The sequence below is a fragment of the Zootoca vivipara genome, chromosome 1 (assembly GCF_963506605.1).
Source record: "Zootoca vivipara chromosome 1, rZooViv1.1, whole genome shotgun sequence".
NCBI classification, from domain to species: domain Eukaryota; kingdom Metazoa; phylum Chordata; class Lepidosauria; order Squamata; family Lacertidae; genus Zootoca; species Zootoca vivipara.
The window spans coordinates 130,128,908-130,146,978 of NC_083276.1; the positions used below are offsets into that span (position 1 = coordinate 130,128,908).

General features: G+C 44.8%; 1 protein-coding gene across 5 annotated transcripts in view; it reads right to left on the reverse strand.

Annotated features, from left to right (window-relative positions):
* The window catches only part of ERBB4 (erb-b2 receptor tyrosine kinase 4), an 818,250-nt gene that overhangs the window by 497,400 nt on the left and 302,779 nt on the right, over positions 1-18,071 (reverse strand). For all 5 annotated transcript variants that reach the window (XM_060282309.1, XM_060282298.1, XM_060282293.1 and 2 more), the window contains exon 2: positions 8,322-8,473. In XM_060282309.1, the coding sequence (XP_060138292.1) occupies positions 8,322-8,378 (57 nt within the window). In that variant the 5' untranslated portion in view covers positions 8,379-8,473. The remainder of the gene's footprint in view (positions 1-8,321; positions 8,474-18,071) is intronic.

Below are 18,071 nucleotides of genomic sequence, written 5' to 3' on the forward strand. Positions count from 1 at the left end.
GATGGGTAAGCCACCATTATTCACATTGAAACAATATAGTGATAGAGCTCAAATGATCACAATACTAGGTCATGCTTTAAATTCCAAAATAAGAAACTGTGTGAGTGCACACTTTACAGACTATTCCATAAGAAGCATGGTATGCCTCGTGTTGCAAGCTGACCTGAAAAATTCTATTCATGGTCTTAGAATTGGCCATTTGCAATGTTCTGTTCTAAGTAAGCATGCTCTGAGCTCAGCCAGAGAACACTATGTGAATTTAAATAGCTGACATAGATTTGATCTGCGCCTCATATAATTCACGCACATGGTCAGAAGCAAACCATGGCTTCCTGCACATGAGCAACATATCACTGGTGCACACTGCTCACTTGTGTCTGAGCTGGGTGGAAGCAAGGGACAGCTCTGGTTTAGCTCTCTGAGAGCACTGCTCTCTTATTGTGTTTTGGGTATCTTCTTCCTGGGAGCTGTCCTCACTGGCTTAGCTTTATGTGTGGTTTGCTTCTTCCAAGGCACAAGCTGCCAACAAACCAATAACAAACCTTGGATTATGGTCATAGTTTGGTTGGAGAGAAACAAATCACAAGCGCTGGTCCACACATAAAGCTAATCCAGACTACAGTTTGTGTCCTCCCAGCTGAGCAAAGCGGAGAAGCAGGGATGCAGGCAGGGATCAAGGCAGGCACAAATGAGCCACTTGCACCAGCATGCTGCTTGTACGTGTTAAACCATAGTTTATTTCAGATTGTGGCTTACTGCGGTGTGCCAACTAAGACATTTTGAACTCTGCAATATACAAACACTTCCAAGTTTGTTCTCTATTCAGTCCACCAGCAAATCGTTTCATCTAGTTTCTTGCATTCACATTTTGTGCTTGCAATGAAGTTCAATCATTTAAAAAATAAAAACAAATGGTCAAATGGAAGTGCTTTTTAAAATTATTTATTACCTTTGAATATGCTAGTAGTCTCTCCTTCACTGGAGGTATTTAACAAAAGCCTAGATAGCTATCTGTCAGGGATCTGCCATTGTGTCACACACTGTAGAACAGGCACCCCCAAACTGCGGCCCTCCAGATGTTTTGGCTTACAACTCCCATGATCCCTAGCTAACAGGACCAGTGGTCAGGGGAGATGGGAATTATAGTCCAAAACATCTGGAGGGCCGAAGTTTGGGGATGCCTGCATTGAGCTGCAGGTTGCAATAGAATTCTTCTATTCTATGTCATTATTCTACTCTTCCTTCCAAAAATTCAGAGCAGGATACATTACTCTTCTCTCACCTCCACCCTGTGCAACATAGAGCTCATTAACCCCTCTAGGGAATAATGGGGGTTGCAGCAGGGTCCAGCAGAAAAGCCTGTGTGTGTTAAAGGGTGGGTCTAAAAGTAAGGGATATAAGGTAATTGGAGTGTTGCTGGGGTAAAATGCATGTATCAGTTCTTTGATTGACAGGGTGAGTGCTTAAGTCTCAGCGTTTTAGCGTCCAGTTTCATTTTGCTAGGTGATTGAATCTCCCTCCTGCCCACCTCCTCTCCTTGGCAGGTTTAGAGTAACCTTGCTTTGCCCTGTGGGGCCGCCTGTATTCAGGGGCCAGTAGGAATTTTTCCATTTGGCTGATTGGCTGTGGCCATTTGGTTTTTGCCTACTGCTCAGCAAATAGTCACAACTTGTTAGGTTGGCGGTTAGGCTTTGGTTGATAAATTTGGGAGGGGTATTGCATGGAGGTGCATGCCCCTCAGTGATGCTCTTATAGAAGTATTCCGTTAAAGGAATCCTGGGGCTCCGGGGCTCTCGTCCTTACAATACAGAGCACGAGCCTTGGGGAACATTTCTGGTGGAGGGGAGATGGCCTGGACTCAGCTGTCTCCTCCCCCATGGGGTGTTTACTTGACTTCCTACTGTAGGAAAGTCAGAGCTGGTCCTGTCCCACTGTGGGGCAGAAGATTAACCAAAGCCTAAGGCCAACACTCAATTTAAAATTTGTAATTTAAATAATTATGCCAAAATTATGCCAAAAACAAAACCTAAAATGATGTGTCTGTCTGAGTTACTGGGGGGAATTTTCTGGGGGGCCTCGGCACGCAAACACCTCATTTTATCCTCACAACAACCCTGGGAAGAGAGTTAGGATGATAAAGCCTAAGGGACCCTGGGTAACCCAGGGACTTCCCTGGTTGAGTGAGGACTTTATGTTGTGAACCATCTTGAGATCAAAGGATGAAAAGCAATATACAAATTTAATAAATAACAGTAATAAGGATTTGAACCGGAGTCTCAAAATCCTAGTCTGACACCCCAACCTGCACTGGGTCTTTATTCCAAATTCCAAATTGAAGCAATGGTTGGTGTAGCTGATTGGCAGAAGCTTTCTGGAGTTAAAGGAAAGGTCATTCCAAGTCCTGAAAGGCAGTGTTTTCAACTGGAGACATCAAAGGCTGACCTCAGACTTAGGCCACATACATTGCAAGGATATATTTTACATTTGCACTATAGTCTTCTATTGCTGGCCATGAGGAAGAGAGAATTTACACGAAGAAGAAGAGGAAGAGGAAGAGGAAGAGGAAGAAGAAGAAGAAGAAGAAGAATCTTTCTTTGCATCAGCCACTAGCCATAAAATAAAATAAAATGTACTGAAGATAGAGGTAGGGCGCTCCAAGCGCTTGGCGCTGCGGTGCGCTCGGCGCGCTCCATGCTGCAGCTGCCAGTTCCGGGCGGCGGGGAGGCAGGCCTCCTTGGCCGGGCCAGGCGGAGGCCACTGGCTCAGGTACTCCGCCCGGCCCGGCAGGGCGCTCCAAGCGCTCTGCGCGCTCCACACTGCAGCCGCCAGTTCCGGGCGGCGGGGAGGCAGGCCTCCTCGGCCAGGCCAGGTGGAGGCCGCTGGCTCAGCTGTTCCGGACAGCCCGGCAAGGCGCTCCAAGCGCTTGGCACTGCGGAGCGCTCGGAATGCTCCACGCTGCAGCTGCCGGTTCTGGGCGGTGGGCGGCAGGCCGCCTTGGCCGGGCCAGGCGGAGGCAAGACCGGTGGCTCGGGCGCTCTGCGCGCTTGCCGCTGCAGCAGCAGCCGGCTCCAGGCACCGAGCTGGCAGGCCTCCTGCTGCTGCCGCAGCCGGTGTTCTGAGTCCCACTGGCTGGCTGGGGCGCTCAGCGGTCTCGCTCCACACGGCATGGAGGTACGTCTTATTTTCGGGGTGTGTCTTATATTCGCAAATCTTTAAAAATCCTGCCATGGCTTACTTTATGACTACGTCTTAAAAAAGGGAAAACACGGTATATCTTATTCTAATTGCCCCTGCACTTATTTGTAGTTTTTCATTCTTTCCTGCCACTGCTGGTGAAAGCTAGAAAACATTTCTTGAAAAGGTTTGACAATTAGATGCTGTTTTCCGTTTGCATGAGACTGACCTTATCAGAGGTCAGGAAATAATTGCCCTTAGGAAACACTATCCAATGATCTTGGAATTATTTATGCTATGTTTCACCTTCCTCTGCAAAATTGTTCTATTTGGATATATTCTGACTATGTTTATCATTTCCTCTATGGCATGGCTTGTGGTAACTACTAATGTTCTGTATGGGTGTGTCCTTGGCTTTTTGATACAAAAGGCTATTAATGCTATTAATATATGTTTGACTTTAAAATAGTATTTAGTAGCCTCTTGGGTAACATGGTTGCACCCATAGCAGTTAACTGGTATAATAATATCTGGCAGGCGAACAAGCCCCGATAAGAAGTAATGACTTTCCAGCAGTTTTATGTGTTTATTTACAGAAAGACACATCCAGAGCACGGCTTCCCACCTGCTCGCATTTACAATAGTTGGTCAGTCTGAATTTTTGCCCCTCCCACAGCAGGAAGGATGCCAAACTCCCGCCTTTCCCCTCTTGCCCTTCCGTTGCCATCTGATCTTATCCAGATGCCTAGAACGGGGACTGACAGACTGGCCTGCCCCCCCTCCACTTTCACTCAACACAGACTCAGACCTCTGCTTATCTGCTGATTGCCTAGCAATGCTCTGGTTGCCTTCCAACTCTTCCTCTGCTTGAGAGCTAACAGAGTCTTCCCTGGGAAGGGGGTCGAACTGCCCTTTCTTGACTATGTCAACCAGCTCTCATCTGCAGAGTCCCTTGTTCACTTAGTTTGATTTCTGAGTCTAACTCTTCCCCTGCACTCTGGAGGGCCACGTTCCTGACAACTGGTAACTCAGGCAGGTAGTGGTTCTCAGAATTTAAAGGTTTAGCAATTGGTTTCTACACTTTTTAAAAGTCAAAATTGAAGATTTCTGGTTTCTAAAATATGTGCAGAGGTCAGCTGTAGCTCTTCCTACATACTCGATATGGCATCCTCTTTTTTTGCACTCAGTGTTTTAGGTTGTATCGCAGAACCTGAAGGTGATGGTAAAGTAGTAAAGTCCATAAAAGGCTATCATTAATATATCAGTATCATCAATACAAAGGGACGCGGGTGGTGCTGTGGGTTAAACCACTGAGCCTAGGGCTTGCCAATCAGAAGGTCAGCGGTACGAATCCCCGTGACGGGGTGAGCTCCCGTTGTTCGGTCCCTGCTTCTGCCAACCTACCGTAGCAGTTTGAAAGCACGTCAAAGTGCAAGTAGATAAATAGGTACCGCTCCGGCGGGAAGGTAAATGGCCTTTCCGTGCACTGATCTGGTTCGCCAGAAGCGGCTTGGTCATACTGGCCACATGACCCGGAAGCTGTACGCTGGCTCCCTCGGCCAATAAAGCGAGATGAGCGCCGCAACCCTAGAGTCATCCATGACTGGACCTAATGGTCAGGGGTCCCTTTACCTTTACCATCAAGACAATCAAGAGCAGCTGCAACATGAGACTACACTCCCCACACTCAAATGTTGGAAGCCTTTCAAAAGGGCAAAGTTTTATAGTATCCTCTCCGAAAAGTATCTCCAAAGCTGCGGAACAGCTATGAACCACTCTGGAGAGGTTGCACAGTCTTAGAACAATCAAGGTAAAAACCGCTTGCTCGGCTCTTGTTCTGTGGGCACATGGTGAAGAGACTGCCCTGTATAATATGAACTAGTGCTGATAGAAAAATAGCTTTTTCCATTACACGTTGGATACAAGTTGGCATCCCCTACTAAAATCTCAGCCAAGCGCATGTTCTTCTCCTGTTTACCCTCACTTCCGTCATACTTTCTGCTCCCAGTTCCCTGCACTGCGAGGCTGACACAATTACAAATGGCCAGAGATGATGGAAATTGCAATACAATAACATCTGGAGGGCCACAGGCTACCAATCCATGCCCTGTTGTGTCCCCTACATCCAAGTGGAGATTGCAAATATCCAATTGTAGATCGCAAGCACCGCAAAGAAAGAACTCATCTACTACTGCAACACTGTAAAGCTCCGTGCTGCTAATTATATAATTAAATACATAAATAGATGCATGAAGCCCATTTCAAGTCAGCGGAAGGCAGCTGCTCTCATAAGAATGGGAGCCTCAGAAATAGCAGGAAAGGTTTCACGATTTTCCAAGCTGAAAGTGACAAGTAGCTTGGGCTCTTGATTATATCCCATCTGCCACCTTTGTTAGGCCATTAAAATGTGTGTTTTTAAATGAAGAAATAAGCAGCATCCTCAAGCTAATGAATGTTAAATTATTAGTATAAACATGCCACCTTTTATTTCTGCCTCCAAAAATGTCTTTTCTCTGTTTTGTTTTCTAACTAAATTGCTATAATTTATCACATTAACTAGAGCTGTGCTTTTTTTGCTGAGACATCTGTGAGGGGGCAGTCTCAGGTAAAAATAAAAAAAACAACTGCACGAAATCCTCAGTAACTATTACTACAAAACACACACCCATGCCCACGCCCAAATGGTGAGATTCTGTGGGTTTGCCACCTGCTGGCTCTCATTTCTTCAAGTTTAGCAGCCTCAAATAACATTCCACTCTGTTCTTTATTTAGAAAGCTAAAGTCAAAAGGAACAGCAGAGGGGTCTTTAAAAAAGAAAAGGAAAGGAAAAATAAGCACTAGATAGAAGCTTGAAGTTAAGGGAAAATATTACAGGGAGCCACTATCTCTATGAACATTTACTGTATAGCCAGCAACTCTTTTCTTGTAACTTGAAGCCATTGGTTCAAGTCCTCAACGCCCCGCCCACCAAGCAGGAAAAAACAAGCCTTGTTCCCAGTTCCATATACTGTAACAGCCCTTGAGATATTTGAAGATGGCTATCATATCTCCTATCATTCTCCTCTTTTCCAGGCTAAACATCCTGACTCCCTCAACCATTCCTCATAAGGCTTGGTTTCCAGATGCTTGATCATCTTGTTTGCCCTCCTCTGCATACGTTCCAGCTTGTCAACATCTTTCTTAAATTGTGGTGCCCAGAATTGGACACAGTATTCCAGGTGTGGTCTGACCAAGGCAGAATAGAATGGCTCTATGACTTTCCCTGATCTGGACACTATACTCCGCTATAGAAAAAACTGTAAGTAGCATATGAGCTGTACAGACACTATTACAACAGTTCTTTCATAAACTATCCACAGCTTAACCGAAGAGCAGAATCAGCCTGTGTGTGTGTGTGTGTGTGTGTGTGTGTGTGTGAGAGAGAGAGAGAGAGAGAGAGAGAGAGAGAGAGAGAAACATTAGTCATCATGATCTTGCAGTTGTCTCTCATTTGCTACCGTAGTTGTTGTTTTTAATTCCTAGTCTGTGTAATCTGGTCATCAATAATGGAATATATCATCAATTGAGCATACAGATGGTAATTTCTGTGGTGCACCAACTATGACCTGCCCTTTTCTATTCATTTTCCCATACTCACTGGCCCGCCCCGGATGTCATCCCTGAGGGTGTGTGTGTGTGACATCGCCACGCCCCCCCTGGGACGCTCACTGTGGGGGCTATCCCAGCCCTCAGGTGCACAGCATGTGTCCCACTCCGGGTGCCAGAGCATAGCTGCCAAGTCTCCCATATTCCCCGGGAAATCCCCGTTTTCCCAGCTGTTCCTAGCTGGAAAAAATGGATTTTTTTGGTTTTCCCCCAGTTTATCCTGGCACAGCGGCCATTTTGGAACTGGGCGGAGCATGCTCAGAAGTGACTTTTGATACTGCTCCGCCCAGTTCCAAAATGGCGGCAGTGCTACTTCCGGTCTGCTACTTCCGCCCGGTCCCTTATTTCTCCGACAGCAACTTGGCAGGTATGTGCCAGAGCAGCTAGCTCTGCCTCTGGCCATATTAGCCTTAATCCAGCACTGGAAGTTTGATCATTGATAGCATAGTATCAGGAAAAAGGCCGAAGCTTCATTTCAGGGGAGGGATACGTATTTACTCGGTTTCCCTAATTAAATATGTGTTGGAGGGTATTGCTTTAGTTCGTTACTATGTTTAGTTTGTTACTATGTCATTTTTTTTGACAGAATTACAAGCCTGGTAGATGAAGGGAATGCTGTGGATGTATCCTATCTTGATTTCAGCAAGGCCTTTGACAAGGTGCCCCATGATATTCTTGTAAAGAAGCTGGTAAAATGTGGGCTAGACAATGCTACCATTCAGTGGATTTGTAACTGGCTGACTGACCGAACCCAAAGGGTGCTCATCAATGGCTCCTCCTCATCCTGGAAAGTGGTGACTAGTGGGGTGCCACAGGGTTCTGTCTTGGGCCCAGTCTTATTCAACATCTTTATCAATGACTTAGATAGTGGGCTTGAGGGCATCCTGGTCAAGTTTTCAGATGACACCAAATTGGGAGGGGTGGCTAATACCCCAGAAGACAGGATCACACTTCAAAATGACCTTAACAGATTAGACAACTGGGACAAAGAAAACAAGTTCCATTTATCAGCTTAGAGTAGTGAAACTGTCTGAGTGGCAAAGCTGACTAGGACTGCTGGTCATTGTCACAAGGTAAATTACTCAATTAGCTATGCAGAAAGTATTTCATGTTGCATAGAGCAAAGTTTCGAAGTTGCTCTAGTAATTACAGAGCAGAGCTATATGTGTTACTCATCCTAGGCACTACACAAAAGGCGCTGCCAACAGCTACACCAAAACAGACACACATCTGTTCCAGGGATCTATTGCATTCCTCCAAAGGCTAACATTGTCTTTTACAGAGTACAAATTAGAGCCCTATGGGAATTTGCAAAATCAATCTGACTAAAGGCCACAGCAGGATACCTGCACACAAACACTCTGTGTACCACTGGCAATATAGCTCTACATCACCACCTAAAAATCGCTGTAGAGCTGTCATCTGTACACAGCCTCAATCTGTCATTGCAAAACCAAATGTCAGCTTGCATGTATTTTTAAAGTAGCAGAGATGTCACTTACCCGTAAGAAGGAGAGATCTCGGTTATGTTCAATGCTGGTGATTTCTAGGTTACCCATAACTACCTCGCAGTTCTCATAGTACTTTCGCAATGCACGATACTGTTGCTCAAGATCAGACAAAGAGCTTAGCTTGTTCTCCGTGCCAGCACAAACTGGAAAAAAAAGATGAGAGGGAAGAAAGAATTAGAATGAATGCAAATATACAACTGTAGCAAAATATACAAGAGCAAGGTTTCTGTACATGATGCTTAATTCCATTAGACCATGCCTCTTTACTCCATGTATTATGCTTGAAGCAAAATGGTAATACTGTACATACAAAATTAAGCCACGATCCAGTGAATTCATTTGAGCAAAATGTACAAAATGTTTCATGCCCACAGGGTGTTTTCTCACTCTCCTGACTATCGGCCATTTAGCCACCCTCTTCCACATTCAAATATGCTTTTGAAACATCCACAAGATTTGCAGCAACAGAACACATGGGCTGGATACAGGTGGGATTCCAAACAGAAAATGAGAAAAGCTCCATTGCGTTCAGTGATCTGCATATGTGCAACTCTGCATTGAAGTTAATATTCACAATGGGATTTCAAGCATGTGTATGCCGCAATTCAAGAGTGGTGTATATTGAAATGGGATCCAAAGATCGGTAGTGATGCCTGAAAATATATCAGTGGGACAGCCAGTGGAAACCCAGTACAAACTCAAATGTACAGTGGCTGATGAGTGTGGTGGCCAATCCCAACTATGGAGAAATGCTTATAAACTGAGCTAGTTTATGGTCATACACTGACATAACCTTTGCAGCATCTTAACAACCACTCAAGAATCCAAGGAATGCCAAAGGCAATGAAATAAATTTTGATGTCATCAGAATTCACTAAAGGTTTGTTTTAAACAGCCACTATAACTTAAATGTGAAGGGCCTAAGTAGGTCCAAGTACAGTACACTGCAGGAGAAGGGGGTGTTCGGATATTACCAAATGATAAGAAAAGGCTTCTTTTGGTAGAAGGCTTAGCCAAAGCATGTGTGGGGCATAGAAATACAAGTAGTTTTAGAATGCCAAGCAAAAGAAGCTGGGTTTCAGTTATTTTGCACCTGAATAAAACAATCAAATGTATGTGCCTTCTGTGCTCTTCTGTTCTGATTTGTTTTAATGGAGCATAGAGATGGAGTCCAGGGCAAGAACTGCAAGTGCCTCCTTAGTGCTTCACAATAAACCAAGGCTTGCTGAAACCAAACAGTGATGCAGAACAATGAAGGACCAACATGTACAGTTATCTCTTGAAAGCTTTTGTGGGATTACCAGTTTCATGTAACAAACATGCTTAAGTATAATTACTGCATGAAGGGGTTAATGTAATAGAGGAAGTGGTTCTGCCTGACTTCTCTAAGACACTCCCCTTCACCTTGGGAGGAAAGTAATCAAGCCTATTGTTCCCTTTTAGTCTACCTGAGAAGCTTAGCATGCAAAGATGTCTCTTAGTTGGTTGTTCCAAGCTCAGACCTCATGGCTCTTACAAGCCATTATTGCAGGCACCCCCAAACTTCGGCCCTCCAGATGTTTTGGACTATAATTCCCATCTTCCCCGACCACTGGTCCTGTTAGCTAAGGATCATGGGAGTTGTAGGCCAAAACACCTGGAGGGCCGCAGCTTGGGGATGCCCGCATTATTGTGTTCCTATGCCAATAATTTAGGAACTCTCACCACTGTAACTAAGCCAGGTTGTACTGCCTGTGCCTTCTGAATGCTGTATGGAAAAGCACCTGAACCTGACCTTTGGAGAGTAAGTAAACCAAACGTGTGGTCTTTTCTATGCTATGGGAAGAGGGAAGAATGGGAACTCACAAAGCCATATTTTAAAGGTCTAACAGCCTATGTTTCCATGCTTTACTTTGCTGCATATTTTTTAAAATTAATATAAAATAATAATAATAATAATAATAATAATAATAATAATAATAATAATTTATTATTTACACCCTGCCCATCTGGTTTGGTTTCCCCAGCCACTCTGGGTGGCTCCCAACAGAATCTTTGCTGGGGTTCTCTCACCAGAGAATACTTGCCCCAAATCTGGATCTTGGCATCTAGGAATTCTCTTTTCTATATACCTATTTTTTCCTTGCCACCAACAGCTTTTAGAATTATATTATCAATAGTAGCAACAGTATGAACCTCTTCCCTTCACTTTGCCAGCAAGCACCCCTCTACTAACTTATTTTTTTTTAAAAAAAGAATTTTGAATTATTATTTTTACTGGCATATTCTTGCACTGCCAATCAAGAATTTTATCGGAGAGAAGAGGAGGCGGTAGCAGTAGCAGTGTGGGCTACCCAAGTCATAGTGCTAGCTGCCCAAGAGAAGCCACCTGTTGCTGCAGGTCAGGTCTTGCTGCCCAGCTCATGTCAGGTGTAAGCTGAGCCCAACCCCAGTAATTGACAGTTTATGTTCCTGGCGAGTCAGGAGCCGTGTGTTGAGGTTGGGAAGTCAGCAAACAGTTATTTGATTTTGCAAAGATCTCGTTGACAATATGGATGCCCTGCCCCTACAAACACACATGACCAGATCACACAGGCATAAGAGACTCATAAAGAAATTGATGTAATTTGCAGGCAGAAGAGCATTTCCAGGGGCAAGGGAACTTGGTTCAAAATATATCCACATCTTGTGAGATGGGCAAATATGTATTGCAAGCCAGATTTATTTATTTTTTGTAGCCGAAGGACAGAGAGAGTGCAAAAGAACCCTTTCCCGCAGGTCCAGTCCCCAGTTGTGGAAAAAGAAACTGCATTCAAATGTAAAGGTTGGAAAAAACCTATGCCAAAAACTAAAATCATATGAACAACCACCCAGATTCTGCAGCCTTAGGATGCACAGCTTCAGGAAGGGGGAAGTAGTACGGTTTCTTTCCTGATTTTATGGCAGATGTAGTATCAACATCCAAAAAAACACACAAGATCATGGCCACTGGTCCCATCACCTCCTGGCAAATAGAAGGGGAAGAAATGGAGGCAGTGAGAGATTTTACCTTCTTGGCTCCTTGATCACTGTAGATGGTGACAGCAGTCACAAAATTAAAAGACGCCTGCTTCTTGGGAGAAAAGCAATGACAAACCTAGATAGCATCTTAAAAAGCAGGGACATCACCTTGCCGACAAAGTTAAAGCTATGGTTTTCCCAGTAGTGATGTATGGAAGTGAGAGCTAGACCATAAAGAAGGCTGATCGCTGAAGAATTGATGCTTTTGAATTATGGTGCTGGAGGAGACTCTTGAGAGTCCCATGGACTGCAAGAAGATCAAACCTATCCATTCTTAAGGAAATCAGCCAAGGGCGTACCCACCATGCGGCAAGTTAGGGCAGCTGCCCTACTCTAGAAGCAGGGCTGGTGGGCAGAGGCGGAGCACAGCCCGGCGGAGCGCGAGTTCGCCGTTCCCGCCCGCCGCGCTGCGCCCTCCCTCCAGCTCCCAGTCGCGCCCTCTGGCAAGGCCAAGCGCGGCGGGGAACCAGAGAGCGCGGCGCGGCGGGCGGGAACGCTGAACTCGCGCTCCGCTGGGCTGGGCTCCGCCTCCGCCCACCAGCCCTGCTTCTAGGGAGGGGCACAGCCCGGCGGAGCGCGAGTTCGCCGTTCCCGCCCACTTTGTGGCCCCTCCCCTTCCGTGCCTTGGCCCCTCCCCTTGCCCCCCCCTAGTTTTGATCCTGGGTACGCCCATGAAATCAGCCCTGAGTGCTCACTGGAAGGACAGATCCTGAAGCTGAGGCTCCAACACTTTGGCCACCTCATGAGAAGAGAAGACTCCCTGGAAAAGACCCTGATGTTGGGAAAGATTGAGGGCACTAGGAGAAGGGGACGACAGAGGATGAGATGGTTGGACAGTGTTCTCGAAGCTACCAACATGAGTCTGACCAAACTGTGGGAGGCAGTGGAAAACAGGAGAGCCTGGTGTGCTCTGGTCCATGGGGTCACGAAGAGTCAGACATGACTAAATGACTAAACAACAACAAAGTATCCAAAAGGGGCATACAACTTCTACACTACAGAAATCTCTCCATGCAAATTTCTTCTTGGATTTTACTCACTTATAAGTGAACAGCTGAACATTCTGGCAGCTCCAGCAATCTGGATTACTGGCCACCACTGCATAGTGAAATAGTACTCACAGCAGCTACCATAAGTGCTCTGAATATACAGTATGTTGGCTCAGCACCATATTGCTTACAAACATTCTATCCAGAAAAGATAAAACTCCATGCCTGGTCCAAAGAGGATTCTCCAGGAATTCATTCATAAATCTCTTACCTTTGAGAAATATGAGCCAGCATGATATTTTGGTCTATTTCTATCTTATGCTAAATAAACAGCTATTTGAATTCTCCATCCACCCCATCCCAAATATTTTACCCCCAAAGAGCAAAGACTAGAGGCCAGATTGGTTTGATTTCAGGAAGGATTTTAAATTTAGGAAAACAAGCATAGATACACCTGGCAGCAAAAGTGCAATAAGATGTATTTCGGGAAGAACATTTTCTGTCTGTATCCTTTGGATACATTGGAGTAAAATACCAAAAGATGAGCAGAGCATTGTGGGAGAATTTTTTTCAGTTTAGTGACAACCTTTCTGACGAGAGCCTAGGAAATAAGTTTCAGGTTTACAAGAGTTTCTGAAGTCTGAGATGGAGCGGAAGTATATTATGCAAATCTGCAGACAGAAGATTTGGCAGGGGGTTGGACTGGATGGCCCTTGTGGTCTCTTCCAACTCTATGATTCTAAGAAACTGGCACAATTGTTTCTTTGAAAAAGAAACCTGCAAGACATAGCTAAGGATGTGAAAATGACCCCTGTGGTGCTGGAGAAGCGCAGGCCCTATTTATAATTACAAAGGAGTGCCGCCTTAAAGTGAGAATAGTGCCAGAATCCCTACTGGAGGTCAGGATCAGTAAGGTTCTCTACAAGAGTGCAATTGTAAGTTTCATAAAACATTTTTGTTTGGCATGTTTAGATATATTATGGTGTTATAAGAAAGTGCCTTGCTACTCTTTCAAGATCTTTCAAGATCTTGCTACTCTTTCAAGATCTGAAGAAGTGTGCATGCACACGAAAGCTCATACCAAAATAAAAACTTAGTTGGTCTTTAAGGTGCTACTGAAGGAATTTTTTTATTTTACTTCGACCCAGACCAACACGGCTACCTACCCGTAACAAGATCTGAGTAGAGAGACCAAAGATCTTCCTGTTCTGGAGAGAAAAAAGAAAAAAAATGGGATGTGGTGTAAAGGTAAAGGGACCCCTGACCGTTAGGTCCAGTCGCGGACGACTCTGGGGTTGCAGCACTCATCTCGCTTTATTGGCCGAGGGAGCCAGTGAACAGCTTCCGGGTCATGTGGCCAGCATGACTAAGCTGCTTCTGGCGAACCAGAGCAGCACATGGAAACAGGCCCGGCTCTAGGGGGGTAGTCTCGGTGGTGCGGGGTGCTTGGAGGGCGGTGTGTGGCAAAGCCGCGCGGAAGCCACACTGTGCGCTGCGCCCGCCCACTAGGGCGGGGGCGCCAAAGATATCTCTGCACCACGACGCCAGGACGCCCGGCCGGCTTGAGACAGCCCTGCATGGAAACGCCATTTACCTTCCCGCTGGAGCGGTACCTATTTATCTACTTGCACTTTGATGGGCTTTCAAACTGCTAGGTTGGCAGGAGCAGGGACCGAGCAACGGGAGCTCACCCCGTCACGGGGATTCAAACTGCTGACCTTCTGATCGGCAAGCCCTAGTCTCTGTGGTTTAGACCACAGTGCCACCCGCGTAGCAGAGTATAAAAAGCCGGACAGAAACTACTAGAGCCCCAGAGATGGTTCAATCATGCTAATGCAGAGGGCTGCCATAGAGGAGTGGCATTAAGTGACAGTCAGGAAGCCCCCCAGCCATAAACTCACACAACTGCCTAATTTCTCATCAGACTACAATAATAATACCAGCCCACCTTACAGTACAGTTGCAAGAATTAGTGCACTGAAGCAATAAAATATATTATACCACGACAACCTGCCAGGGTAAGTGTGTTTATATATATATGGGGGTGGAGGGTGGAGAAGAATAAGAATAAGAGCAAAAGAAGAAATGGCTGGGGGAGAATTTTTCAAAAATTAGCATGAAGTTTTCTATTATATAGAGTAGATTTTTTAAAACTGCAATCTGACTTTGTACTGTCCGTTCTCTCACCACGTTTTTCCACATATGTATCAACATGAGATAAAGGCACATGAATTGTGTTGGACATGTATAAATTGTTATACAATTGCCAAGTATCAATACACAGAGCCTTCTGCCTGCTTAGCAAAGAAATTAGGAGTCATATAGACCTGTACATATTTTTAGCAACCATCCCAATGCATGACAACAAGCAGAAAAACACTGATGCTATACATAGAATGATTTTGGCAAACTATGGCTAGACCAAAATATGTTTAATTATCAGAAAGTGAAATGACAGGTGTTGAAGTTTGAACACATGACATCGACAAACTTTTGAAATCTAAATGCAAGTTTTCCCCATAAAAATATCAGCACTGACACATATCTAAAGGTAAAGGGACCCCTGACCATTAGGTCCAGTCGCAGACGATTCTGGGTTTGTGGCACTCATCTCACTTTACTGGCCAAGGGAGCCGGCGTACAGCTTCTGGGTCATGTGGCCAGCATGACTAAGCCACTTCTGGCGAACCAGAGCAGCGCATGGAAACACCGTTTACCTTCCCGCCAGAGTGGTATCTATTTATCTACTTGCACTTTGACATGCTTTCAAACTGCTAGGTTTGCAGGAGCTGGGACCAAGCAACGGGAGCTCACCCAGTTGCGGGGATTCGAACCGCCAGCCTTCTGATCAGCAAGCCCTAGGCTCAGTGGTTTAACCCACATCGCCACCCGTGCCCCCTGACACATATCTACTCAGAATTAAATATTCAACCCCAAATGTTGACACCTGCAATGAAAATACTAGGATGGTTACAGGCTAAGCTAATCATACTGTAATGACTACCTTCAATTTATTTGTATTTATGTTCTTAAATTTATAACACACTTTTCTTCCACCCACTCTGAGCTAATTTTGGGTGCACATGGGGGGAAAGGATGTTGTATAAGTGGAATTCCCTGAACAGGACTTCTGCTGATGGGACTTATTAACATCCAACACCAACGGAAATTCTGACAAAGCAGACATTAAACAGAAATATATATTAACCTGCTACTGTTTTCAAAAACCAAGGCTGGTGTGTGGCCTCTAACTATTTTAGCCATGCAATTTTTGCTTTATTGATGGTGCTGGAGGAGCTGCGTGACCACACATTGCATCTTCCCCATTCTGCTCCTGCTTTAATGAGGTTAACTGTTTAAATGACAGATTAATAAATACAAAGAGTTCAATGGCATATTTTTTCATCACATCGTAGAACATGCATTCTGAAATGTACTATATGTGATGGACCAAACAAGAAACATAGACAGAGCTACATTCTACAACTGCTTACAGAAATACGTAGTCAGTGGGCAGTTATCCCTTGATTAATTCCATTTAAACATTTAAATAATTGCCAATAGTTTCAGGAGCACATTTTTGATAAGCCAAGGCTGAGTGTTTTATTTTTAATTAACTTTACTTAATGCAACACCATGCACTTTTGTGCATCTCTCCTAATCAAAACTGCAGCTTACTTTTTAAATTGCTGGAGCTGTTTGTGTACGAGAGTGTCATTTTACTTTTTTAAAAAAGGGAAAGGGAAGGGGGGGGAGCTTGTTAAACAGGGGCTCCGGAAAAGATTACCAGCTGTGCCTCTCTACACGAGGCCTTGCCTGAGTAGAGCACGACTTTCATTTGCCAATCGATTTGCCAATCAGGCGGGACATACACAAGGCATTGCTCACAAGATCAGGCCCATTGATTTCAGAAGTCCATTTATGAAAAGAGAACTGAAAATTCACTTTCCCATGTCAGCCTAACGACATGGAGCACCCTTTTGAACACAACTGCAATGTGTTTGTAAGCTTTTTCTTATAAGGCTTTATCAACCTAAATTGTTTGGCTGATACAAGTAAAAACATTGCTCCGTAGTCTTGAAAGAATGTCTTAAAACCACACATTGCTAGCCTAAATGCCTCTATTCTGAAGCCTCACAAATGGCCTTTTAAGAACGATGCCAAGGGGCCAGAATGTGCACCATCACTAATCTTGCTGTAACCACTTGTAACCTTAAAAGGGTTGTTCTGAAGTAGCAGCAACCCTGAAAGCAGGAAATTAACTTAATGCTAGTCAGGAGTTCAAACGGGCCATTAAACAAATGAGGCATCTGTCCCCAGCATCAGGTCCCTTGGAAAAGGCCAAAGAAATCATCTTGAGGTTGCCTAACAGTTCCAGAAGGACTAAGTTGCCTCCATTTCTAAGCCCCTGCAAAGGGTCCACAAGGTCCCATTATCTCAGACCAGTCCTGTTGCATCTGTTTCATTTCAGCCCTCAGTCTGAATCAGGTGCTTTAAACGTGGCTGCTTACTTTTCAGCTCGTGAAAATTGTCTGCTAATATGCGCAGTTAATATGTGCTGGTTCAAAACCCATATAGCATGCCACTGTGGCAATTTGCACAATCAGGGAGAGATTCCAGAACTCCCCTGATTACAGAAGATGCTACAGTATTCCACTCCATCAGCTCACATATTATTATGCTCCAACTAGCAGATCGCCTGCATTAGCTGCAGAGATGATACATAATGGCCACGTTTAGCATGTGAATCTGTGCTAAGTGACTGTGTAAAATATAAAAAAATAAACCAAAAGACCATTATGCAAAATGCAGCTGAAACAGATTTGCCACAGAAGACCATGCTTGCTTTACCACCTCACTGCCTTCTCCCTGGACTATGCCTGCTACTTCTACGAAAAACTTTGAAATCTTGACAAGACACTCTCCCATGACTTTGCAGGAAAGCAACACATTTTGTTACTTTCCCTTTCGTTCTGCAACAGTTATTGCAAGACCCATATTCTGCTTTTCTCATGGTTTTGTTCCCCAAGTTCTTTCCTGATTTTACAGATGTCCTAACATTCCAGAAGGGTCCTGTAGCGATTTTACTTTTTTGAGATTGCAATGTTACATTACCAGAAGCAACCAGCCTACAAACCAGCAAGCAATGGATGCTAACACAATTAGCAAGTGAAGCACATTACCAGATACCAGTCAGTGGGAAAAACTGCAGCTGAGTGCTATTGCCCTCATGACTTGGTAGTGGGTGGGTGGAAAACAGGAGGCTTAACCAGGTAGATATAACCAGCTAGATATGCCTTTGGTCTGATTCTGCAGGGCGTTTTTATATACTTATGCAATACTGCTAAGCACCTGGCAGAAGACATGATGGTGATGTTGAATGCTGACAAAAATTGCTATCGCTGAATGTGGTACCAAATGCTTTCAAAGTTCCGTACTGGGGTTTACAGTGTGCTACATAATATAAGTATTTCTTCAAAGCTATAAATAATTTTGGGTAAAGGGACCCCTGACCATTAGGTCCAGTTGTGACCGACTCTGGGGTTGCACGCTCATCTCGCATTATTGGCCGAGGGAGCCGGCGTACAGCTTCCAGGTCATGTGGCCAGCATGACTAAGCCGCTTCTGGCGAACCAGAGCAGCACATGGAAACGCCGTTTACCTTCCCGCTGTAGCGGTTCCTATTTATCTACTTGCATTTTGATGTGCTTTC